Source organism: Aquila chrysaetos, chromosome 6 (genome assembly GCF_900496995.4).
Source record: "Aquila chrysaetos chrysaetos chromosome 6, bAquChr1.4, whole genome shotgun sequence".
Classification (NCBI taxonomy): Eukaryota; Metazoa; Chordata; class Aves; order Accipitriformes; family Accipitridae; genus Aquila; species Aquila chrysaetos.
This window is the reverse complement of record NC_044009.1, coordinates 9557644-9582850: the sequence shown is the minus strand read 5'-3', so window position 1 is coordinate 9582850 and position 25207 is coordinate 9557644. Positions and strand designations below refer to the sequence as shown.

The 25207-nt window shown below is 43.9% G+C and overlaps 1 protein-coding gene across 6 annotated transcripts in view; it reads right to left on the bottom strand.

The window, feature by feature from the left end:
- Positions 1 to 832: 832 nt before the first annotated feature.
- The window catches only part of LACTBL1 (lactamase beta like 1), a 50892-nt gene continuing 26517 nt past the window's right edge, over positions 833 to 25207 (bottom strand). Inside the window, exons 2-9 of one of the 6 annotated variants that reach the window (XM_030018035.1) lie at positions 23851 to 23968; positions 18781 to 18868; positions 15402 to 15546; positions 13808 to 13917; positions 10321 to 10478; positions 8428 to 8675; positions 5412 to 5517; positions 833 to 3441 (exon numbers count right to left, since the gene is read on the bottom strand). In XM_030018035.1, coding sequence (XP_029873895.1) covers positions 2463 to 3441; positions 5412 to 5517; positions 8428 to 8675; positions 10321 to 10478; positions 13808 to 13917; positions 15402 to 15546; positions 18781 to 18801 — 1767 coding nt within the window. In that variant the 5' untranslated portion in view covers positions 18802 to 18868; positions 23851 to 23968 and the 3' untranslated portion in view covers positions 833 to 2462. The other 5 variants (XM_030018034.1, XM_030018036.1, XM_030018040.1 and 2 more) reach the window with 5 other exon arrangements.

The window sequence follows — 25207 nt, the reverse complement described above, 5'->3', positions numbered from 1 at the left end:
CAAATCCTCTGTACATGTGTCCCAAGGTCTCCTTTCTCTTCTCCATACCAGGTAAGGGTGCTCTCCTGCCCACACAAAGGGGCAGTGTAGGAAGCTCTTGTTCACCTTCCCAGTGTGACCCAAGGTTTGGTGAAATGAGCTTTACTGCAGGTGTGGGTTCACACTATGAATAGCAAAGTGCTGTGCTTTGCTGTTACGGGAATGAACAAGAGTGCCAAAAAGTGTCAGTGTACATGTTTGAGGGTGACTCACGAGAAAAGGAAAGACTTGTTAGTGTCTGCATTACTGATGGAAAACAAAACATCTTAATCTCTCCATCAGACAGATGCAGACAGTCCAGTGTGGTGTTTCATCCTGACCAGTGAGTGACATGGGGTATAAATCCCAATTTTTCTTGGAAGCTTTTAAAGGTAGCTGATGGGTAAACAATCACTTCTTTTGTTCCAAAGCAAAAAGAACTGCCCCAAACTGGCACTTAGCCCTCACTCAAAAAGACCAGGGTTAAACTGCTCAAATATCTTGCAAAACTACTCAAATATCTTGCAAACAGACATTACATCTTGTGAGCTCAAAGCCCAGAAAGCACTGTTGTGTCAGGCATGCCATGACAGAGTGTAGGCACCTCTACAGGAAACCAACCATAGTGCAACATATCTGCCTGCACACATATCTCTTGGCATGATCACACACGACAGCAGCAAGAATTTGCTTAGAGTTTATTGCTGTTGCTATAGCCCAGATTAAATACTTGAACATATGAGGTTGTACAAGGTAGGAAATGTAATCACCTACAAAGTCCAGAGGAAATCAGTACAGCAGCAACCATGACTGCCTGTAAGGCAAGGTTTACTTTATTTCATATGTTTATCAGGGAACTGAAATTGTCTGAAAAAAGGCAGGGAACTGAGTTTGCAGATCATAGATTTCTAGGCCTTCAGTGATGGTCTCTCTACTCAGAACTGAAGAACTGCACACAGAGTGAAAACAGTGAGAGACAAGAGAGAAGGGAGGCAGGGAGATTTATTTTCTCATCCTCTCTGAGACATGTCCACTTTCAAGACTCTGTGTGGACAAGCAGCAGAAGGAGGTGACTCTGCAAGAGGATCCAACCTCATGCTAGTTATGGTATGGGACAACATGCACTTTGAAGGGTCTTTGATTGTGCTAGTATGGCTACCCTTTTGCACTTCCTTCAGGATTTCCATGCTGTACAGCCATTGCCATACTCTGCAGCTAGGCTATTCACTTTAAGGTAAGAGTTATCTTGCCCGGACCCTCTGCTTGCTTTTATTTCAGGCTCCAGTTAGGGCTGCAATCACAATACTCTCCTAAACTTGAAGGGCCATTGCAGGAACCAAGACTCCTCAGTCATTGGTACTTGCCCTGTCTTTCACTCATGCCTGATACTGTTCCTGTCATAGTGATATGGTTTTGGCCATTAATGACGTATCATCTGTCCTGCCTGACTTAGCACTGAGTGGGCACAAGACGGGAGAAGAAAATGCATCTGTGGCTTTGCAGATTGCTTGCAGGTGCATCTGTCCTAAAGGTAGTGCTCCCCAGGCTAATGCACTTTCCCTTAGCATCCTCCCTCATACTTGCATAAACACAATGGGTATGTACCCATACAGACACTCTGCCCAAAACACACGTAAAGATTCCCGTGCATTTGTGTACTTAAATGCCACACTCACACACTTGCCTATATACTGAGATAGTCACAAACCTGAGTACAATCGGAGTATACCAGCATATGTCCATATGGCCCTGCTCACAGGAGTAAGCTTCAGCTTCTATACTTAAGTGCTACAATATCCTTTGTGTGACCACCTCTTTTGCAGAAATCCATGGGGCCAAGACATAACCACATTGCTGTCTGCTCTTTCCACAATTTCCTTGTTGTGACCCAGGAAAGAAATGCACCCTCACTTCCCAGGTATCACAAGCAGGGCCCGGTATCAGGCTGGTGCCATTTTCTAGCACATAATGCTTTTGGCAAACGGAGGTGAGGAATCTTGTTCAAGGCAGATGGGCTTCTGAAGAGCCCTGGAAAAACCCTTGGACTGAAGAAGAGCTATTTTCTGAGAGACACAGGAAATTCTCAGCCCTTTGACGGTACCAGTCAATCATCACAATGGTCATTAAACAGAGAATGTAAGTGTGGAGACTTAAGTGCTCAGCTTTTTTTTATGGCATCCAAACACCATCTATCCAGCACATTCTCACCTTTTTCTTCTGCAAGCATCCCCAGTTGCTAGCTGGCCTGTTGTGCACTGTCAGGGATCGCAAGCCATTGAAGTCATTTTAGAAGTGGGACGTGACATATTTGTTGGGCAAAAGAGTCATTTGCCACCATCTTTCCCTTTTAAATGGCATCCATAAAGCCACGCAGACAGGAGAGTCTGGTAAGACACCGATTTGGAGCCACCTCCCAGAAGTGGTCAGAAAAGTAGAGGGGACATTTAGCTATAGAATACAGGTTTACGAAGTACACGCACCACATTGTATGTGTTCAGCCCTGGTGCATCAAAGCCAGGAGACAAACCCTTGCGATCAAATGGATAAAAGTTAAAGAGCTGCCCATTTTGGGTCTCCAGTGAGATGGAGGCAGAACCCAGGTGCAGAACACATGGGAACTCCTTGTCAAAAACAACTTGGAAAACACGATCTTCCAGGTGGTGGAGTTTGATTGTCCGGTACTTTTCAGGAATCAACTCTTCTACATGAGGCCCAAATTGCTGCATGACCAGCACCCCACCAGGTCCAACTTTGATCTCATAGAAAGTCAGGTTGGAATAGGTATAGTAGCCAACATAAGGGCCTGGACTTGGAGGAGGAATCAAGCTTTTCTGTGCCTCTCTGAATGCAGTCTCCATGGCAGGAATAAGATACTCATATATCTGAGTCACAATATCTCCACCCTGTGGCCTGGGCCCTGCCATCAGCACAATGAAGCTCAGGCGGAGCTTGGGGATAAGAGAGAAGGTAGCTGAATAACCGTCGAGGTCTCCATCCTTCCTAATGACATCATATCCCAATTGCTCATTAATCTCCCAGGGTGTGCCAGTCTTGTTAGCAAAGTATTCAGTAGAGCACTTAAACAGAGGGGTCAGCATCGTCTTCACTGTGTCAGGCTCTAGGAGACGACGGTGGTAGGTGCCTAAGAAGACCATTGCCAGCTTAGCAAGGTCGGCAGCTGTGGAGTACATCTGGCCAGAAGGCCTGTACCAGCCGAGGTCATAGAGAGGGGCCGGCTGCCGGCTGCCATAGAAACCCACAGCCATCTGGGAGCGGATTGGTGGCGTGATGTCAAAGCCAGTGTCCTCCATGCCCAAGCGGTCCAGGATGTTCTCTGAGATCCAGCGCTGGTATTGCCCCTCAGCTGCATGGTCAGCTAGCACATGTGCCATCAGTGAGAAGGCCAAATTGCTGTAGTGGCATCTGAAAAGGGAGAGCAATATATCTGGATCAGCCTTACCTCAGTGATAGAATGTGGGTATGACTACGTCAAAACAGTTGCTAGGTCTTTCTTCTCTGGGGAAAATTCTCATTTTATCAGATGACATGCTAAAGGAAAGGAGAGATGAAGGAGGGACAGAGAAAAAGTGAATGTTGTTGCCTTAATGTGTTGTTATGTCAAGAAAGAAAAATTTCTTATTTCTCTCCCTAAAGGGAGCATCAGCAGAGCTATTTAACCAGTATGTACCAAAAAAGAGCTGGACACGGAAAACGAAAAAAAAACCTCTATGCAAAAACCTATATATTTGCATATCCCGACTTACTGTTTATAATTGTTCACCAAAGAATATATCTATTCTTTTTAAGAGCAGAATTGCGAGTTACAGGTGCTTACCTTAAAGGTCTCAAAATCCCAGGTAAGCCTCTTTGGAGATTTAACATGGTATAATCACTTAAGCACCTAAGCTACCTTGAGATGGTAAAAGCATTTAAAAATCTACAAATCAGCATCCAGCAATATTGAGTCATTAAAGACACCTGAGTGCTTCAGTCTTTAATATCCATAAAGTGATTTAAGTCTTTGGACTTGAATGAAGTTTAATGACATGAAGACATGAATGGGTAATTTTTTTCAAACGTGTTCAAAATTCATGATGTCTTCAACATTGCTTGTTTTTTCTTTTTTACTTGTATGAAGCCACACACCTCACTGAGGCCTATTTAGATTATAAATTTGGTACCACTTCAACAACTTCCAGCTCATTGAGCTGAATAAAAGCATAATGAGTATAAAATTTAAAATTTTATATCTGAAAAATTTAAAATTTAAAAAATAAATATTTTAATTTATTATATTAATTTAAATATTTTATATTAAAATATTATAATAATATAATAAAATTCTAATATATTCTTATATTATATTAATTATATTATTTTAATATTATTATTTATTAATTTTTATTTTATTTAAAATAAAATTTAAAATTTTATATCTGATTTAGAATTTTATATCTGAAATGGAGCTGAATTTCAACATACCCAGAAAAATATGTTAAAATTTCTATATCAATGAATGGGAATTTCTTTTAGGAAGAAGGACCTGTTTGCTGTGAAGTATATCTGGAAACAGGGAGACAGAGTTAAACCTATCAACATGTCAAGTAATAAGGGGTTGAGAGACTATGAGTGGATGTCCTTATGTATCTTAATGGTAAGCATAATGTAAATACCAAAGAAGATGATGGTATTAAGGTCTTAAAATCCTTTATGGAACATCTATTGTAACAACCTATATGACATGGGACAGAACTAATACAAGGTTGACATGATCAAGCCATTGAATTCTCTAAGCTTGCAGATTTCAAGTCATGGTGAATCCGCAGCAATACTAGGCAAATTATTTCAGAATGTAATTCTATTCCCTAAAAATTTTGCAGACTTAGAAAGTTTTTCCCAGTTAGTCTGAATCCTTTCCCTCACCTGCTGTCTGTTGGATCCTGTTCATATTTCTGAGTGTTTGCAACTCAGGTAATAGACTTTTAATTGTAACAAACATTAATAGCACTTACAGAAAATTTAGAGACATGCAAATATCTACAGACATAGCATGATTTTAAGTGAAATCTATGATGGTTTAAACCATTTAAATTAACATGCCTTTCCACTTTTGAAAATCTGCATCTTTCACAATTTAAGGCTCATTGGACCTAACTATAGCAGTTTAATTTGCCTTATCTAGGCTTCTCACTTAGACTCTATACACATTAAAAAAAACCCTGGCACTTCCAACAGGCACTCTTTCCAGCATAAGACAGGTGTTTGGGTAGGTGGCTGAAGCTCCCTTTAGGAATGGCTGTCTTTTATCCATTGGCCATGGAGACTGCAGGTGGGGCTAATATTAGTGGAGAACACAAACCCAGACCAAAAGCTCGTAAGTGAATATATGTGACCTGGTTCCAGGATCAGCAACCAAGACATCATCTTTCAGGAGAGCTAGAGCATCTTGAGTATTGCCCTTCCACAGCAGGCTGGTAGATCGCAGCCTCCTGGGCAGACCTGTACCATGGAGAAAAGAAGTTAACAGTTTGAGACAAATGATGGTCCAGGAAACTTTGAGTCTGGTAAAGAGTGAGCAAAAGGCAAGGTTCAATGGCAAGATGGAAACAACAGTGATGCACACATGTGCTTTATACACATAGCAAATGTGCTCCAAGGACCTGTTTGTACAGGACTGCAGGACACAGTATTCAAGTCATGGACCACTGAATCTGGGTAATGTAACTCCTACCCCAGCACCAACTCTGGGTTGCTACATTTCAGTAAAAATGCTTTGATGAATGATTAAAAATACCCTGTATCCCCAAGTGTATTTTGGAACAGAAGGGCATATTGGGTGTTGGGGAAATCCCTGTCCATATTTCCATGTGACTGTATTCCCTTGACTACAAAGGTGTGTAGCAGCCCCTTTAAACAGATTTTTTGTTCTTTACAACTTGCTACAGAGGGCTTGAACTTTCTGAACGATTCCAGGCTTGGCCTAAAGTATTTTTAGCTTTTATTTTTTCAGCGTTAGCAACATTTATTCAGGGTTTCTGAATGTACAAGAAACGAAGTTCTTTTCACTTTTAATTCCACAGCACTGAACATGGATTCCCTAAAAACTTTTGGCCAGGACTTTTTAAAATGCCACACCTCCTTTGCATAGGATCTACAGCTCACCAAGTCCAGAACCTGGATTACATCTGGATTGAAATCCGCATTGCAGTTTACAGCTGACTTTGATTTAGAGGTTGGGAGGAAATCAGGAAGGGTACATGACAGAAAAATGACTTGCAATAGTCTGCTCAGTGAGCATGTGCTTAATCATGGCAGAGCTGAATGAGGCCCTATTCTTTTGTAGCAGCAACACCTGTTTTTCTCAATTGACCTGACCTTGGGATTTGAACTGGAATGAGAACACTTCTTCTGCTTCTGGTCTGTGGTTATTTGTGCAGCTGAATGACCAGATAAGAGATGCACTGAGCACCTTCAAGTACACAATGGGCTCCTTCATTTCCTACTTGCCGCAATGGCAGCAAAGAAAACGTTGCACCACTGGGAGAGTTCAACCAGTGCCATGACAACAGTGCAATGTCTCTCTTGAGGTTCATTAGAAATGATAAACCAGACAATATGTGAACATAACAGAAAATCCAGTCATTGATTTATACCTCATGCGCTGCTAATTGATGTGACAAGCATGCTCTTAATAATTTACAATAGCATCTCATACTGTCATTCATATATATTTGAAAATCATAGTCTTAACAAGCTGGAGCTTCCCTCTAGCAATGTACCCATCAAGTGCTGAGGAGAAAAATCTTTGGAGTTACTTTTGTAGTATGCAATATAGAAAAGTCCAGATAATGAGGATATATTATAGATCAGTTCCACTGGAAGAATTTAGATGAAAAACACTTTAAAATACGTCATGCAGTGGCTTTGATCTTGATGCAGAACCTATTTCTTTTTGGTTTTTGACAGACAGGAAATGTAACATGTGACCTCAACATTCATTTGATTTTCAGTTGCGATTCTGAATCTGTGCTTTTCCTTCTACTAAATTGTCAGGGTCCAAGCTGGTTGGTGTGCCCTGCTGGTGTGGTCTGGGAAATTTGGGCCACATTCTAAAAAAAAACCCCAAAAACCCCATAGGAACATAAAAGAAGCTAAGAAGGAGCACAAATCCAGCACAGTGATGGAAGCAATGGAATGGCTGCACATTAGAAGCAATGCTATGACCAGGTACATTTTTGACATATGCTTCCTCCAAGTAATTCTAGGGCATACCTCACACCTCACTAGGTGACAGGAAACTGCGGCAGGACTGGGAGATGTAGCTCCAGCACAGACTGCTCCTGCAAGGAGCAGCCAGACCAGCTTCAGGTGCTCCTGAGAGTCAGAGGGGAACAGGCAGAGTTGGTGCCCCTGAGGACATCATCAGGCTGGCTAGAGCAAGACCTTGTCTGCAGGGAGAGGGGCTGTGCAGCATTGTACACACATCTTTCTTTCTGCCTCCTGCTGCCGCTGGCCACTTTGGGTTGTTTGTTTGTTTCTAGATTTCAGTTACATCATTCCTTTTGGGGGAACACTTATCTTGATATTGGCTTGCTTCAGATGATGCTGTACCCTGTCCTGAGGTACTGCAATTTGCCTATAAGCTATTTTGATCTTAGGTCCTAGTTTTAGGGCATTTACTCCAATCTGGAATAATGCAGGTGCTACAGAGTTTAATCAAAATGCCACATGAGGTATCAGCACAGTCTCTTTGGCCATTAAATTCTGGAATCTCTGAGTCAAGTATTAGCATCTTTATTTCTGAGAAAGGTTAAAGCTCTCCTGAGTCCTGTAAGCTCCTTCTACCTTAATGTAATAGTTACCCAATTATGAAGGTAACAGTAGATTAATAGTCTTCTGACAGCAAGTACAAAGCTACTAATAGATCAGGAGCCACACTGACAGCTAAATTTAGCTCAGTGCTCAAGGTCTATCTGTTCAAAGCAAAGAGGTTTGGTGCCACTTTGACCCTCAACTCTACATCTCAGAAAAATGAGAGCACACTGGGCTGAAGTACAAAAACCTGTTATGCAATTGGAGCCTGATTTCAGGTCATGCTACTGTGTTAAAAGAAATATATATTCACCTTGCACAGGAAAAAACAATTCCCCACCCCACAGTGCAGCTTGGGCCCCTTCCTAGCAGGTGGCCTGGACAAGAGTTTCCTCTTAGCACTTCATGAAGCTGCTGACGGCTTGCCTCCAAGGGTCCTGCCTGACCTCTGGGAAGTGCAAAGGTGCAGGGTCCATACTGGAAAATGGCCTCAACAGCAACCTTTTCTATCCCTGGCATATGGTCTGTTCACTCTGTGGTCTCTTTCAAGTGGCATAATGGCGGGCAGAGGGCAAGCAGGTAGCGGTGTTGTCTCACCTGAGAGCTGGCTGGCCATTCTGCGCAAGGTAACAGGTGATGGCTTAAGTGGCATTGAGCCTTTTTCCAAAAAAATCAGCCCATCTGCTGTGTACCTCTGTTCTGATTCCTTGAGCCTTCCCAGAGGATTCTTAATAACAAAGTTCTGGGCATAACGTTCCAATGGGTCATCAAGAGACGTGACTTTTCCTTCTTCCCACATCTTGTACAACATAATGGTGGGAAAGATCTTGGAGACACTGGCAATTCTGTCAAGGAACAAACATCTATAGAAATTAAGCATTAAGAAAACCATGAATCAAGAGGATTGATGGTCAGTACATGAGATCACCCAACTGACCCACTGCCTGTAGCTTTACATGCAACACCTTTGCTAATTCAGAACAGAATGGCTAAAATGCAGGTAAGAAGCTTGAATTAATATCTTTAACTCTGGTCTTTATGGACTGCAACATAACATTCAGTAGTATTTCCCCAATAGTGCAGTGGGCTACAGAACTTTTTCTGTTCACTTAGTATTCATAAGTTGACATATTTTGTAAATTATTGCTTAGTAAGTACCATAACAAGTTGCAAGTAGTTTATTGGAATTTTAAGGTTAAAATGCCATAAAATTTTACATTTCATATTCAGTGTTGATATTTGGGTGGCTTCAGAACAGAGTCAAATTTACAAAAGGTCTTCTGGAATAGGACTCCAGTTATATTTTGTTGGTTTTTGGAAACAGGGCCATGATTAAGAGGGATGGCTGGGGTCATCTGTATTGTGCTGCTCAAGGTGAAATTCTTGGACTCGTGCGAGATGGCCTAGAGTGAAAGCATTTGCCAAGAATGTTTTCATTAATCAGAAATGAAAGTCAGAGGTTCAAAGATGATCAGATATTGTAGTTCCAACCATAAACAACATCGACTGGTAATAAATCTTTTTTCAGGGGAGTCTGTGGTGCAATTGGTTAGTGTGTTTGGCTGTTAACTGAAAGGTTGGTGGTTCAAGCCCAACTAGGGACGCATTCCCCTTTCCTTGCCAATGGCAGGGAGGTTGGAACTAGATGACCTTTAAGGTCCCTTCCAGCCCAAACCATTCTATGATTCTGGAAGAAATGAGGTTATCTGTGCAGGGATTTTACCATGATACACAGAGGGGAAAAAAATGGTAGTCACAGCTGCTGAAACTTTCCAAAATTTTTTATGCTGAGCACAACATTTGATAGTCAGAGTGCAGCCCATATGTTTTATATATAGCACAGTTATAAATCACTGAGAATAGAACTTTAAAGGAATTGAACACTTCCTTTGTATTTGTTTTTATTTTTTAACTCACACCAAGAGCTTGATTTTATCTTAATCTAAAAAATAATGGCCAATATGACTTTGACTTCACTGGGAGAATGAATAAGCGTACAGGTCTACTGTATGTGTTCAGTAGATACTCTTCCCAAACATCATTTTTGCTACACTGAATTTTTTTTTTTTTTTTTTTTTTTTAATTCTATGGCACTGTCTCCTCACTGCTCACAAAACCTGTGCTAGCTCTCAGTCCTCAGATTTGTGCCCTCGGCCTCCTCAAAGCATGGAGACATTTCTATGTAAAGAGTAGTATGTTTTCAGGTTCTTCAGGATGGTCACTGATATTCCAATTTAAAAGATTGTCAGATCAAATTAAAAAAAAAAATCCAAAGTAAGCAACTCAGTAAGCCACAAGCATATGATAATTTACAGACTAGCTGAAGCATTGTCTCACAAAGTTTCAGTGTAACCCAGAAGCGGTTTCTGCAGTTGACCTGAGCCAGTAGAAGATGTGGTTTGTGACAGTGGCTCTATTCCTAGATATCAGATCTCCATAAGTGTATCTCCTATTTCCCTAGCTCTCATGCCTGCAATACATCTGTCTCACCTGTAAATAGTGTACTCATTGGGCACCACTGAGGAAGGGTCCGAACCATTCTTCTTTCCGAAGTTGCCTGTCCAGAGCACAGTGTCATTGTAGATAACAATGGCAGACATGGCAGGGAGACCAGAGCTATGAATCTTTTGACGAAGCATCATATCTACCTGGAGAATGATGGGAAATTATGAATTTCCAAATGAAGAGTTTTGTAATGCATCTAGTCTGTAACAGGTGGTAGACGATGCAGACCATCAGCCCTCCTTACTTCCAAGCACTTGAGAGTGATTTTTTTTCAAATGTGATTTGGCAAAAGAAAATATTTTAACTATACTGTTCCTTTGAATTGCTTATGCTGAATTATCCAGTATCTATCTTTCAGTCTATATATCCACCATGTAGAAGAATGTGGTGCTTATCTTTCTAATACCTATGATGTTTATATGATTAAGAACAAATGCTAAAACCTAAGAATTGTAATTTCTTCCTTTTTAAATTGTACTGTGCACATCTGTTATTTGCACTAGTACTTTAGGTTCAAAGATGTATGAGAAAAAGATCCAGACTTTTCAAATATCTCATGACACTTTTCATGCCATGAAACATGCTAGAGCTACCACTCCTGTTTAAACAACAATCTGAGAAACTGCACTGAGCAACTAGATGGCTGTGATTGCTCTTTGCTCCCTCTTGTGCTAGGATTGTGTAGACCTAATGTCCTGGTTTCAGCTGGGATAGAGTTAATTGTGTTCCTAGGAGCTGGTATAGTGCTATGTTTTTGAGTTCGGTATGAGAAGAATGTTGATAACACACTGATGTTTTCAGTTGTTGCTAAGTAATGGTTAGTCTAAAGTCAAGGATTTTTCAGCTTCTCATGCCCAGCCAGCAAGAAGGCTGGAGGGGCACAAGAAGTTGGGAGGGGACACAGCCAGGGCAGCTGACCCAAAGTGGTCAACGGGGTATTCCATACCATGCGATGTCACGTCTAGTATATAAACTGGGGGGAGTGGGGCTGGGGGGATCACTGCTTGGGAACTAACTGAGCATCGGTGGGCAGGTGCATTGCATTGTGCATCACTTGTATCATACAATCCTTTTATTATTACTATTGTTATTTTATTATCATTATCATTATTAGTTTCTTCTTTTCTGTTCTATTAAACTGTTCTTATCTCAACCCACAAGTTTTACTTTTTTTTTCTGATTCTCTCCCCCTTCCCACTGGGTGGGGGCAGAATGAGTGAGAGGCTGCATGGTGCTTAGTTGCTGGCTGGGGTTAAACCACGACACCTAATCAGCCAGCTGTGCTCCACCCACCTCTTGCAAGCAGAATGCATTGGTCTTGCTCTTTTATGATTTTTTCAAAGCTATGTCATCATCATGCATAAGTTATCTTTTGCACAGAAAGTTTACGACATAAGAAATAGCCTTCCAAGACCAGCATCTGAGACAAGAAAGGCCAACATGAGTCATGTCCTCAGGACCTCTTCACTGGATGGACTGGTGATGTGCACTGACAGCCAGCAGTGGAAACATCCAAACACCCAACTTGTGCCAAGTCCTTCTGTAGAGGTCCTTTGCCCTCCCCTCCCCATGTGCCTGTGCCCCATCTAGTATGGTTAGGTACATCAGCACCTCCAGAGAACAGACTGGTCTCATGTCAGCAAGCATGGTCCTCCTTAGAGTTTTCTCAGTCTGGCATATAGACCTGCCTGGACCTGCAAAAAGTTGACGAAAATACATGATGCTTTTCTAGACTTGAGTGTCATTGAATCCAATACTCAGTGTTTGGATTTGGCCACTAGCAAGACTATTCTGAGGAAAATGTAGGCCTTTCTGATAAGCAAAAGTATTTACCCTTAGAAGAGAAATGTTTCCTTAAGCCTCATGCATGATTGAAACATGATCACTCTCCTGTTTCAAGCTGCCATGGGCTAGGAAAAAGTCTTCCCCTGTATGCATCTGGTCCCTGGCCTGGCACAGGATGGTAGTTTGTCTCAGGTAGTGCAGGATCTTTAGTGTGGGTTTGAGTGTCCACAGACATAGGCAGAACCTGAGGGCATCTGGAGATATACTTTTGAGGTGCTAGTGCCTAAGCCCCCTTCAAATACCTATGTCTTCCTATTCATCTAGCGTTCAGGTTCTCTATGCCTTATTCCATCTGCAAAATAAGAATAGTTTCACTAGCCTACTTTGAAGAAGTGGTTGGATACTTCATTTCTGAGGAGGATAAAGAAGAGAGGTTAGATGACGGCTGGACACCCAATGTTCTGCACATTCCCCCACCTCTCTGACTAATCCTAATTGAATAATAAAATACTTCTCTATAGTAACCCCAGAGACAGTGGCAGAGACTTCATAAATGTGAATGTGAAGTGACAGCAATTGAAATTCTGCATAGGTAAAGTGATGTGCATGCTGGAAAACAACCCTAACTTCACAAAACATACTCACAGATGGGCAGTGAGCTGGTCATTAACACTCAGGAACAAGATCTTGGGGCTATGATGGATGCTCCTATGTAAACATTTGCTCAGTGCCCCATGGCAGAAAAAAAGGTAAATCAAATATGTGGGGTTATTAGAGAAGTAACATAAAATAAAACAGAAACACCATTTTATCACTGTATAAATCCCTGATCCACTTGCACCTTGAATACTGTATACAGTACTGATTTCCCACATCTACGCAAGAGCATGCTAGAGTTGGAAAAGGTTCAAAGAAGGTTAAAAAGAATGATCAGAGCTGTGGGACACCTTCTGTTATGACTAATTAAGCTATTCATGAGAAAGATACAAATGAGATGGTATATTATATGATAAGGGTCTACAAAATCAGGAGTGTCCTGTCAGAGCATGGCTGTCCTTATGGTCCTCACAGTCAAGGCAACGCTGCAGTATTTTCTCATTGCAAATAGAGCCTACCAGAATTTCAGACAGTGCTAAAATTTCAGAGACAGTATATCATACTAAGGAAAAGCATGTCTCCATTCAGATGCAGGTCCCCTCTTCCTCTTCCCCTTGCCCTCCATTCCCTTCCTTGAAGTTACCTACAAGTAACTTTTTAATTTTTAAATGGTGGCATGGGAAAACCAGCAGAACAATAAAATAAGGAATTGACAGTCACTGATGAATAGTAACTAGTTACATGAGTCACCTACTTTCCAGGACATGAGGGCTGCCTAATAGCAAACAAGATGCCAAAAGCCATCATTTTGTGCCGATGTATGCTCACCAGACCTTCTGATGGACAAGTAATAATGTTTCTTCATCATGGCTTACCCTTTGGATAAGATAACTGCTTATTGACCTGTTCTGCTGTATGTTCAGTGAAAAAGTTTTATATACCCATTTCTAGATTCACATGTTCTCCACCTCCTTGATTCCCCACCTCCTTCCCCAGAGATGCTCAGGGGCAAAATACATATTCTCCCCTTTACACTTTCAGAAAAGTAGTCATGACCGCTGTCTCCCTCTGCTCCTCTCTCCTCACAGACCTTTTCCAACGCCTCCTTCAGAATGGGGATTGGGTGGTCCAGCTGTACTGGTTCAGGATAGCGGGGGCACATCTGCACAGCTTCTGATCTCACTTCTGTCACAGATGGACCTGGAAAACATTTCAATGATAGCATATGTGACTTCAGTAGACACACTAACAAGCTTTAACCTCATCCAGAAGTCAGCACTAGGTTTCTTGCTTGTGTTTTCCAAAGCTGAAGGAAACTTCTGGATAGGAAAGAGACAATCTTGAATTGTTTCTAACTCACATAAACAGGACTTGAAGAGGGCACTGTGCTCTGTTATTGCTTATTCCAACATGGGATGGACACAGGATGGGCAGGAGCTGCAATAGGCTTCAACTGACTGCAACCTTGAAGAGTAAGGAACTGGGAGTACAGAAGACTCTGTAGGGTATCTGACAGTGGGTTTAGACCCCATGAGAGTGCCCTGCCCATGTCTAGGAGAAAGTCTGAGTTTGGGTTCAGGAGCACAGAGTTGTCCCCTGCATATTGTAACCTCAGAAAATGGATGTAGAAGTGAGTCGTGAGTGTCACCTGAAATCTTAACACTGTAACAACAGTTGATAGGCTGCATACCTAGTATATTAGCTGTCTTCTGAATTAGCTGTATCCTGCATATGCCAGAGACATATCTTAAATTTTTGTGGCAGGCAAAGATCTTTAAACTCAGTAAGAGATGTGAACTCTCTTACTTGGAGGCACTATTTTCCCAGTTGATCCAAAGGTGTTCATAAACACAGCTCCTCTGCTCTGTAAGCTGTAAACACAATACTTATTTATCTTTTCGCTTACCAACTGAGCATGACATTAGAAATACAGATGAGAAGAGAAATGGCACTATGAAAACTTTGAGATGAATAGTGATGGATACACAAGAGCCTACAGGCAGCCTCTGATACTCTATGATAAAAATGTAGGGTCTGAAATCTTTTCAGACATTGGTCTATGAAGTAGCTCTGGCACCTTCACTGTGGATTTTATGTCACCTTTGGGCTCTGATCCAGTTACACTGTATATATTGCATCTCTGCACAGACAGTGCCTTCAGTCTATGTGTTGAGTTTTCTATAATTAACATAAAGGAATTCTAGTGTTAACTCGGGGCTTGAGCCAGTTCAAAGATCTAGGATTAGGGGAACAGAAGAAAACCCATAAGCTGAAGCACATGGTAAGGTGTAAACCAAAACCCATTCTAAACTGCAGTGACTGTTACAACAGGATGCTAAAGAAAAAGGTAGAGAATGTAAAATAAAATGTCTCCTTGGTATATCAATTAACATAGGTTAGCGCCAGAAGTAATGGAGCTTCTCTGGACACCAGCAGTGTTACATGGTGCTCCATCAACCCAATGTTCATCTCCTCTGTGTCCTTGCACCAGCAGCGTTACATGGTGCTCCATCAACCCAATGTTCATCTCCTCTGTGTCCTTGCACCAGCTAGGAGGAGGCAAATTTGTGTGCTGTTTGGGGAAATGCTCTTTGGGGAAAAATGTCCACACAGGCAGAGAGGCGTTTATTGGTCTCACAAATTTCTGTGCCAACCTATGACCAAACTTAAAGATAACTACTCACTGGGCTCCACCTTGGGGAGGCTGTACTGCCACAGAAAGCAGCCTGTCATTGCAACAGACAACAGGAAGAAGAAGATGGCCAACACATGAATCCACTTCACCTCCATAACAATGAGCTTGAGGAGGCTTCGGCTGCCGGATGCCTGCTGTAAACAGAAAAGATATGATCTCAGAGAGAGAAAAACTGCCTTTCATGCATATCAGCTAGGTGAAAGAGGCACACTACACCAGAGAATAAAGCTACTGCAGGGACATGGACTAATTCCAGTACTATTGTGGCACCAGAGCTGGGCATACCAGCCCACATTGAAATAACTGGAACCAGAGATGACTTCTTGTCTTCCAATGAGGTTTGTAAGAGGTTACTCTCCTTACCTTGTTGGCCTTGTTGGTTCTTGTGGAAGAACACCATCCACTCTTTTTGCCTTTTCCCCTGTCTGCAGGTGAACCTCATCAGCCCAGGCTAGCAGGATTCTCTGTTACAGCTCTCATTTCCTCCCTTTTCAACCATCATGACTTATTCCTGGATATCTTTCCAACCTCTTTTTTCCAGAGTCCAGAATCTGTTCATGGCAGCCACCAGTCAGATCATCTGAGCAGATCCAGCTTTTATAGATGAATGATGGAATTTTTCACCATGCACTGCCCTTACCCTTCTATTTTGTGCCTGTAATTCCCATTATATTGTGTACCATCTGTAAGCCTGGCATTTACAGATGCCATGTTTTGGAAAACTGGCTAATATTTTGGGTTTGTGCAGCTCTCACAACACTAGAGACCATCCAGGTTGGTGATACTACCATATAAATGTTGAAGAAAAACAAGGAATAGATGATAAATGATTAGGTGCCTAAGCATGAGCTGTGCTCTTTCACTGACTATAGGAGGTCAATAGGGTGCTTTCAAAAGTTTGGCAATTAATGTTATAAAACATATGGCCTGCCATTTGCATCCAATATGGTCCACATTCCAAAGCTGTTTCAGGTTGTCTGGACTCACTTGTAGAATAGACAGACTAAAATACTCCCTTTAGATTTCCACATGGCCCCTTTTTTCTTTTTTGAGATACAGGATAGGTCATGCAAAAGCTTCTGCAAGTCAACTGAGCCTTGTCACTCACAACTAGGGAATCTGCAGAGCTACTTCCAGATTTGCACATGGCTCTGTGGCTCTGTAAGGATCCAACTGGGGAATCTAGCCCCTGCTGAAACTCTTGGTTGAAATTCCACTTTCTGTACAATAACAGAAATACGTCACAATTATTTCTGAGGCCCTTTAGCCTGTTCAGGCATTCCCACATAAATTTCTGAAGGCAGCTTACTTCAGGTTAGTCCATAACATGATTTAAAATTCAAGAATGACTTAAGACCACACAGGTGCCTGCAGACCCACTCAGACCTAAGCCTGCCAGAGCACACATGCAGTCCATATTCCAGCCTAAGTGACATGTGTTCCTAAATAGGGGAATGCCATTTTGACACAAAACCCAGGTTGGTTTAGATACACCAACCACATACAGTGCCTTAGTAGGCTGGAGATCATATCCATACAAGGAGAAGCCTGTGTACTGAGATCTCTTTAATCACCCCCACGCTGGCAGGCTTCAGTTTATGTAGAAGGATGTTGCCTAGAGCTGCAATGAGATGCTGTTTTCCTGCAGCAAGGAGTGGGATAGGGCCCTCTTTGCCCTGTAGTCAAAGGGTGACTTTCTTGGATTTAGTCCCATCATAATAAGATGACTTCCCCACCAACCTGCAATTCCTCTGACCATTTTTCTGCCTCTTTCCTTGCTTCGCTGAGAAACCCTGATTCCTGGGTCCCTAAAAGCAGGGTGAAAGGAAAAGATTTTCTGGTATATGCCTCATCTGTTGAACTCCAAGCTCCCTAGACCACTAACCAAGGACTCAAAGATACCAACACTGAACTCCCAACCTTTAGTCCAAACTGCCCTTTACCTCTTGTTGATGATGAGTGCCCTGAAGGTCTCTTTCATTCATGGCAATGCAGTGAAACTGTGGCAATGCTATGAAACTAGAGGCATGGATCTCTCTTTTATTGATGGGGCACCAAATATGCAAAAGTGTGAGGAATATTCATCACCCTGAGGAGATGCTCTACCCTCTAAGCTACCTTTCAGGAAAAATACCACTCTTTCACTGTACCTGGGAGACTGTCAGACAAACAGATGGATAGATACCTACAGACAGACTCCTCACACTTCCCACTCCAGGACCTGTCTGGTCTTACCTCCCCTTCTGCTGGTTTCTCCGTCTCACATACATTACTTAGTGACCATCACTGCTAACAGCATAAACACAGCAAGGCGGGGGAGGAAGGCTACCAAGCAGTTAGACACATGCAAATGAATGCAAACACATACAGGAACAAGTGCACACAGCTTCTCATGGCTAGGTTAGCTGTATGCTATGTTTTTATACCTGAACTTTGAAAAAATTAGTATGGGGGGCAAAGAAATGGGGATTTCACATAGACCACCCAGGTACGCTGTCCTGCCCCACCATGCTCATCTAGGCAGACTATCACAGACACTGTGAGCCACTCAGTCAGAGGCACACCTCAGCACTGGTTAGGGAGAGCTAGAAAGAGCCCCAGTCCCCTGCACATACCATCGCCAGAAGCCGTCTCAGTCCCAGAGGCTGTTGTCAGGCATCCCAGTGTGTGCGTACCGTAACAAAACCACACCATCTGATCTCAGCCCCAGTAAGGGGGGGAGCAGAGCACCTTGCCATGCTCCTAAATGCTGTTGCGTATCATGGGCAGCTGCTGCTCAGTTGCTCCGGCTGAAGTGGCCGTTTTTAGCTCCCTGACAGTCCAGGGTTTCCCTCTCCATTTGACCCATTCAGACACTCCAGAAAGTGCTGCTGACCTCCCCTGAGCAAGGAGATTAAGCCACAGGGACAGAATGACATTTGTGCTCAGGAAAGTGCCTGAGAGATTGAATGTTAATTCTTCCTAATGCTTCTCTGCCATGTGTGTGAATCACAGCTGAAACCATGAGAGCTTCACAATCTATTTATAGCAGCTTCATCTCCTCCTGACATCTGAACAGGAGGCGATTAACTCATGAGATGGACAGCCCCTGTGTGCCTCCAGCCGGCCATCCCTGGCCGGGCTTGGGAGGGGGCAGGCTGGGCTGTTTGCGGGATGGGGAGGTGGGGGAGCTTAAGCCAGGAGCTCAGGCACATTCTGGGCTTAATCCTGAACAGCCTCCTGGAGTTCCCCCACAGTGACAGACAAGGGAGTCATTCCCAGCTAATAGGCTCACTAGACATAAATAGAGCTGGTATTTTCTTTCCCCTTAGCTGCTGGGGACTCTGAAGGATGTTGGAAGGTTGTGATTTGCATGAGGTGAGCCTTACCTGCAGCTGTAACCCATCCATGGCTGCTCAAAAGTTTCTTCTCATCCCCTGTGCTGCCTGTCTCCACAAACAAAAGGCTCATAAAACCCTGTGATGAAGAGAAACAAAAAGTTAATGAAGGAGAAAAATGGAGTCAGAGCAAGGAGGGAAACCCAGAGTAAAAAAGCCCAGCTCAGATAAGCAGACTGGCAGGGAGGGACTGGTTTTGGATAGGGAGATGTAACCACATGAGGTAAGTCCTCAGTAACAGCTTCCCTCTCTCTACCTCTGGCTTGGCAGCACCTTGTGTTTACTGCAAGGGCTGGTCCCAAGCTCTGGGACTTGCCAGGGCCCAAAGCCATCCTCACCCCACCTCCCAAACATGAGGAACTGGAGCTTCGAGACTTTCAGGGCTGACACATTTCCATTGTACCTGCTCTGCAGGGTCTTTCCAGCCCTCTCCCTGGCCTCTCAGCCTTGCTCCCTCTACACAGCCAACACCCTCCTTAGTCCTGGGAATCACAGACACATCCAAAAAACTGTATGGCAGGTTTGGAAGTGCCAAGATAATGGCATGGCTGCCACTTTTCCCATAAAATCTCCCTCTTGTCTTGCTATCTGGCAGCGGCAATTCAATAGGCAACCCCCCCCCCATAAGAGCTCTTACCAGCCTTGCTGCTACCCTCCGGCTTCCAGTGCTGATGAATTTGGGGCTGTCCTGGAGCTGCAGATGTTAAGAGCATCTGAAGCACTAATCCCTACAGTCAGCCTCTCTGAGCACAGATTAATCAGCCATGCCTCACCCCTCCTCAAGCAATGCAGCATCTGTCCAGGGATGCAGACATAAGGGGGTATTGCTGGTGATTTCATGGCTCAAACAATACAGCAGAGTGAAGAATGGGGAGCTGGAGAGGCAGGTATCCTTAACACACGGTGAGCTGGAAATGTTAATAATGAACTGCCATTATTAAGTAAAGTACATTATAAACATTCTTCAAAGAAGATGGCATTGTTATGCCCCCAGTTATGCACCAGATCCAGGGGGATTATGCACCTCAGGGGTCTTGCCATCCTATTGCCTTCTTCAGATGTTCACAGGTAAGGGTATTCTCTTCAATACCATCTCTTTACTTCAGTATCTCCAGTAGTGGCCCAAGCTCTGGCAGTGCCCAAAATACTCAAGTGGAGCCTATGCAGCCATGTGCCTGTGCCCTAGAGTTGTGCCCAAATTTTGCTGAATGGGGCTGCAGATGACATCCTTACTAATTAGAGTAGATAAGCTCCTCACAGTTTTGTTGCTCCTCATTTCTGGGAACTCCTATTTCCTTCTGTCCCTGCTACCAACCTTCCCAGGCTTTCCTTCACAAGTCCGTGCAGTGATCTTCCCTCAGAGCCAAAGGAGGAAGTGCACATGTAGGTAACTCATGCTCTTTACCAATTACATGTTGTCATCCCATTCCCTCTTCATTTTCATTCCTTTTTTGCAGAGTTCATTAAAAAACTTAGAGTTTTTCAGTCTCCAACTCAGTGTAATTTGCAGCAATTCACTCATTATCCCCTTATTTCTTGACCTTCTCTCTGAGAGCTGTTGGCTCTGTGCTTTCCCCCAAAAAGGACCTCCGTACCCCCAACCAATGACAGAGTCTCAGTCTTTCCTGGCTCAGCAGTGTTTCATAAGTTTCACTTTTATGTTTTTCAGTCCTTCCTTGCAACTGAATGTCCTTCCACTGGCTCAGAGAAAAGTCCCATCTTAGAGAAACCTCAAAACACGGCAGAAGGGGGGTTAAGAAGAGCTTGTGCCCACTCTGTCCTGAGCGGGTTTCCAGGGCAGTATCTCCCTCCTGGGCTGCTCTCTCAGAGCATCTCTCTGATCCAGAGAACCACAACCAGGAAGGTAAAGAGCAGTTGTCCTTCCTGCTGCCTGATGGAACATATACCGCACATAAGTGACTGCACACAAAAGATTTTGTGTTTCATAACACCAGTTACAGTAAAGCGACAGGGCCTCAGGCTGTGAAGGTGAATCCATGAAATAGCTTTGACCTGGAAGCACCCAGGAGTCCAGTGGGATAGGGAACAACCAAAACAGACAGCTGTCCAGGGGGCTTTTTAGGCTTCTCTACCCCCTCAGCTGCAGATCAATGCAAAGACCTGTGCAGGTCCCGGGCCACCCCTGCACACAATCTGGCTGCATTCCTCTGTTTCTAGCTCATTTGGAGCCAGCCAAGCACTGCCACGATCACAAGCACTTTGGCAGGCTCTCTGCAGCTAAATTAGTTGGCCAACCCTGCCCAGAAACACTCTTTGTCTTTGGCACTAATGGAGCTAATGCAGAGATATTGGAAATCAGCAGCATGAGGTATCACCCCCACACACAGCCCCTTCCCACCTGCAGCATCCTGCTGGGCACCCCAGGCATTTCATTATTCCAGAATCTCAATCTTCTCCTTCTTGAGTTCCTCTCCCATCCCATTTCCCAGCTTGCCATACTGTATGGGGTAAACGCAGAAAGGATTTGGCAGTGGGCGGCTACAGACATGGCCTCTGGGGAGAGGTCAGGGGCTGACTTGTGCTGGCTCCAGTCAGCTCTGTAACAGACCCACCACAGGCCAAAGCTGAGCCCATCAGTGAAGCTGGTGATGCCTCTGTGAAAACATATTTAAGAAAGGGCAGAAAACACCAGATGGAGGGAGGAGTAAGGAACAAAGTGAGAAACAAAAGAGGAACAGTAAGGTCAGAGGAGGAGAAGGAGGTGCTCCATGGTGGTGCAGATATTCTCTGCAGCCCATGGAGGACTCATACCAGAGTAGATATTCCCTGCAGCCTGTGGAAGGGACCATGCCAGAGCAGATATTCACACAGCAGACTATGGGGGAACCATTCCAGGGCAAATGGATATTTCTGAAGAAAATGCAGCCCATGAAGGACCCACACTGGATAAGATTTTCCTGAAGGACTGCAGCCTGTGGGGATCCCATGCTGAAGCACAGGAAAGGTGGGGAGGAAGGAGCAGTAGAGAGAAACCACTTTGTACTGACCTTGACCCCGTACGCATCACTTTTGGGCAGGGGGGTGGGTAGGGGAGTCTGGAGTGAAAAGTGCAGTTGAGTCTGAGAAAGGGGGGGGAGGAAAGGTGTTGGTTTAATGTTTGTCTTTTTGTTTCCCACTATTCAAATTTGTAATTACATTATATTTTAATTGGCAATAAAAGAAGTTGCTTTTACGCAAATTGTGTGTTTGCCTGCAACAGCAATTGGTAAGTGACCTCCCTGTTGTTACCTCAACCCACAAGCTTTCGTGCTCCTGTTTTTTTCCTCTTTTCTCCCCCTTTCCTGCTGAGGGAAGAGAGTGAGTGGGCAGCTAGGTGGGAGTTTTGCTCTTAGCCGAGGCTAATTCACCACAGGTGCATAAGGAAAAGCTCTCCCATATGAGTTTTTCCCAGTACTGTTCTGCAAGGTCTCTGCCTTGAAGGGTATTCCTGCCATTTTCCTGCCACAGGACGGAAAAAAAAATCCACCTAGAAGTCTTCAGGAAGGTTCCCAACTGCTGCCCAGGCCACTGGTTCAGAGCAGTTCCCTATACAGAGAACTTGTCAAGGTTTGGTTTTGCTAGCTAGCAGGAACTGATGTGAATTTTTGTGCTCAGAGGTGTGCTGGCTCCTAGACTGTGAGAAAAAGCACCTCTGAGCTATTCCTTTATCTACAAAGTAAACAGGCCCAGTGACTAAGCGGTGAATAATCCTGTTTCTGTGAAGTATGGCAGTGAAATGCATACAGAAGCTTGGGCTTAAACAGACCCTATCCCACTGTGGGAATGCCTTTTTTCCTTCTCTATGTATCTGATGATTCAAAACCAATAGAAGTTGTCTTGGTGAAATTTTACCCAAAATACTTGCACAGTCTCAAATGAAACAGCCTGAGTGGATGAATCAGGTCCTGATGTATAGTAGTTTAAAGAGAAGGAAAGAATTAGAAAATGAACTGGGACAGGCTCTTGAATGAATGGTCCAGGCACCTTCTGTCTGCTGGGGAGAGCAGTGAGCATGTTTCAGGGACATGGGCTCAGCCACACTATCATCTCGTTATTGGGCTGTCAGTCTTTTAGCAGTGACAAAGGGGAAGCTGCAGCAGGAAAAGCAATTGGCAGCTCTAATTGCCTGCCTCTCAACATCAGCCTTTGAACCAGCATGGGGGTGAAGGGGGATTTTCCCCCTTCCACAGTGCCACATTGCAGAGCTTAGCCAGGGACTCTGTTGTCCCACTGGGTGTTCTTTGTCTCCTACTGGGCACCATTGCCAGTCTTTGTGTCCCATTACCAGCTGGTTCATTTTCTTGCTAGTTTTGTATGGTTGAAGTGAGCTTTGAAAGTCAAAAGATAGAGCAGAGTGCCAAATGGGCTCCAGCTACACGTTCCCGTATCCAGGCATGTTAGCAATGGTGTGGACTTAGATGGCTATGGAGGGAGTGGCCAGCATTGCCATTTGCTGGCATTGCCCAACTCAGGAATTCAGAAAGTAAGTCAGAAGCTTCAGAAGAAATATGCAATATTGGAGACAGATGGGACATGTTTCCAAAGGTCTCTCCAAAATAAGCAGTACAGAGGCACACTGTTTTTACAATTTTATTTAACATGTCATAATCACATGACCCCAGGATTTGGGAATTTAGTGAAAAACTGTTCATCAACAGATTTGTGATAAAATCAAACAAAAGTCTATAGAAATGGAAAATGCCGCTCCATGCTAGAGTATGGGATATACTGCATTATGTTCTATAAGGATTTTTCAGGGCCCTGAGAGCATTAATGTCCCTGACCAGCCTCACCTGCAGCCTACAACTACATGCCCTGCCTCTTGGCCCAAAGGGCTGCATTTAAGCTCAAGACCTGAGCCTTTAGCCCTTGCCTGAGATATGTTGTAAAACTGCCGGTCCCCAGTACAGCCGTGCCCACTCCCATGCCTGGCCATGGACTCTACTGATCCTGAGCCCGACATGTGGATTGACATTGGACCTGCCTCATCAACACCAGCTCCCCTGAGGACGGAGACTGTTGGTTGAACCTGGCCACGATGTCTGGTGCTGCTCTGCTCACCTCGCTTGGGTACTATGGGGCTGGGTCCTGGCTGGTGATGTCCCTGCCCAGCTGGCTGTGTTATTGCCCTCGGCTCCTGGCTCCCCATCCCTCAGGAAGCAGACAGTCCTCTTGCTCCCTGACAACAGTAAAATCCTTTCAATACATTTATTTTATTTAACGCATTTACAGAAAATGCATTTTTTTCTTCCTCAGCTTACCAACATGTTGATGCAAAAATATCCTGCTCCTGGAGCAGTACACAGAGAGCAAACATACATCTCCTATATGCCACAACCTTACTGAATATCTGCAAGTTGTTAACACACATGAGGCAGTCCAATCCTTCTGCCACTGAAAAACTACATACTGCCTGCTGTGCATTATGAGACTTTTGACAGTTACCTCAATCCGCAGGTCCTGCAGTCATGTGATTAGTATGCACCATTTCAATGAAAACCTGTATTTCTAACCCTCTTGGTTAGAACATGAAAATGCCATGCTAGAGGCTGATTCCAGAAAATAAATGAAAAACCAGAAACTGTTACTCCTGGCCCTGAAGTGCCATCCATTTCTTTTATGTTTTAGACCTGCTGATGTTGAAATTGTTTTTTTAAACACCGGGAAATTCCCTTCACTTTCTGGAGTATAACTATGGCAACGTGGCACATGCCATTGTCTTCTCGGTCTAAAGCTGCACGGAGCTATACCGCATTTAGACTTTGCGATTCCAGGTATATAAAAAAGTTTAGCATCCCAAGCAGGGATCTTCAGCATGTCTGCTTCACGGAGAATTTCACGCAACCAGAAGGACCACTGCTAACATGGGATCTGTGATGCAGAGTGTTTGCACTGTTAATGGGACCCCATGTGAGAGTGAGATGCTCAGAGGCATTCAATCATGGGTGCAGTGCCTGTCACAGCCTGGGCATCCCTCCAGGCTCTGCCAGGGAGAAGCAGAGCCCTGAAGTTTCAGGTTTCCTCTCTTTTTCCTCAGTCACAAAGCGAGATGAAGGCTTTCTCATCTCAGAAAAGGAAGGATGAACATGAATTCCCATCAGTGCTCTCACAAGACAAACAAACAGAAAGGAAGAAAAACAGTAAAACTGAAAGCATGATATTTGCCTTATTTCATCCAGCTGCCCTGGGCCTCAGAGAAACTGCTTCTCCCTGAGGATTAGGCCTGACCACATGCCTCTGTGCAAGGATTTTTGCTATATCTACTGCAGATTTAGTTCAGTGGAGAGTAACAGGAGGATCATGGCATTTCCCTCCCTTCCCTTTTGCTGTCTGGTAAGATGCTTTTGCGCTGCCGAGAGATGCTGGGTTGGTGTGGGGGCATGCAGCTCCTGCATCCAGGCAGCAGCTTCATCCAGCT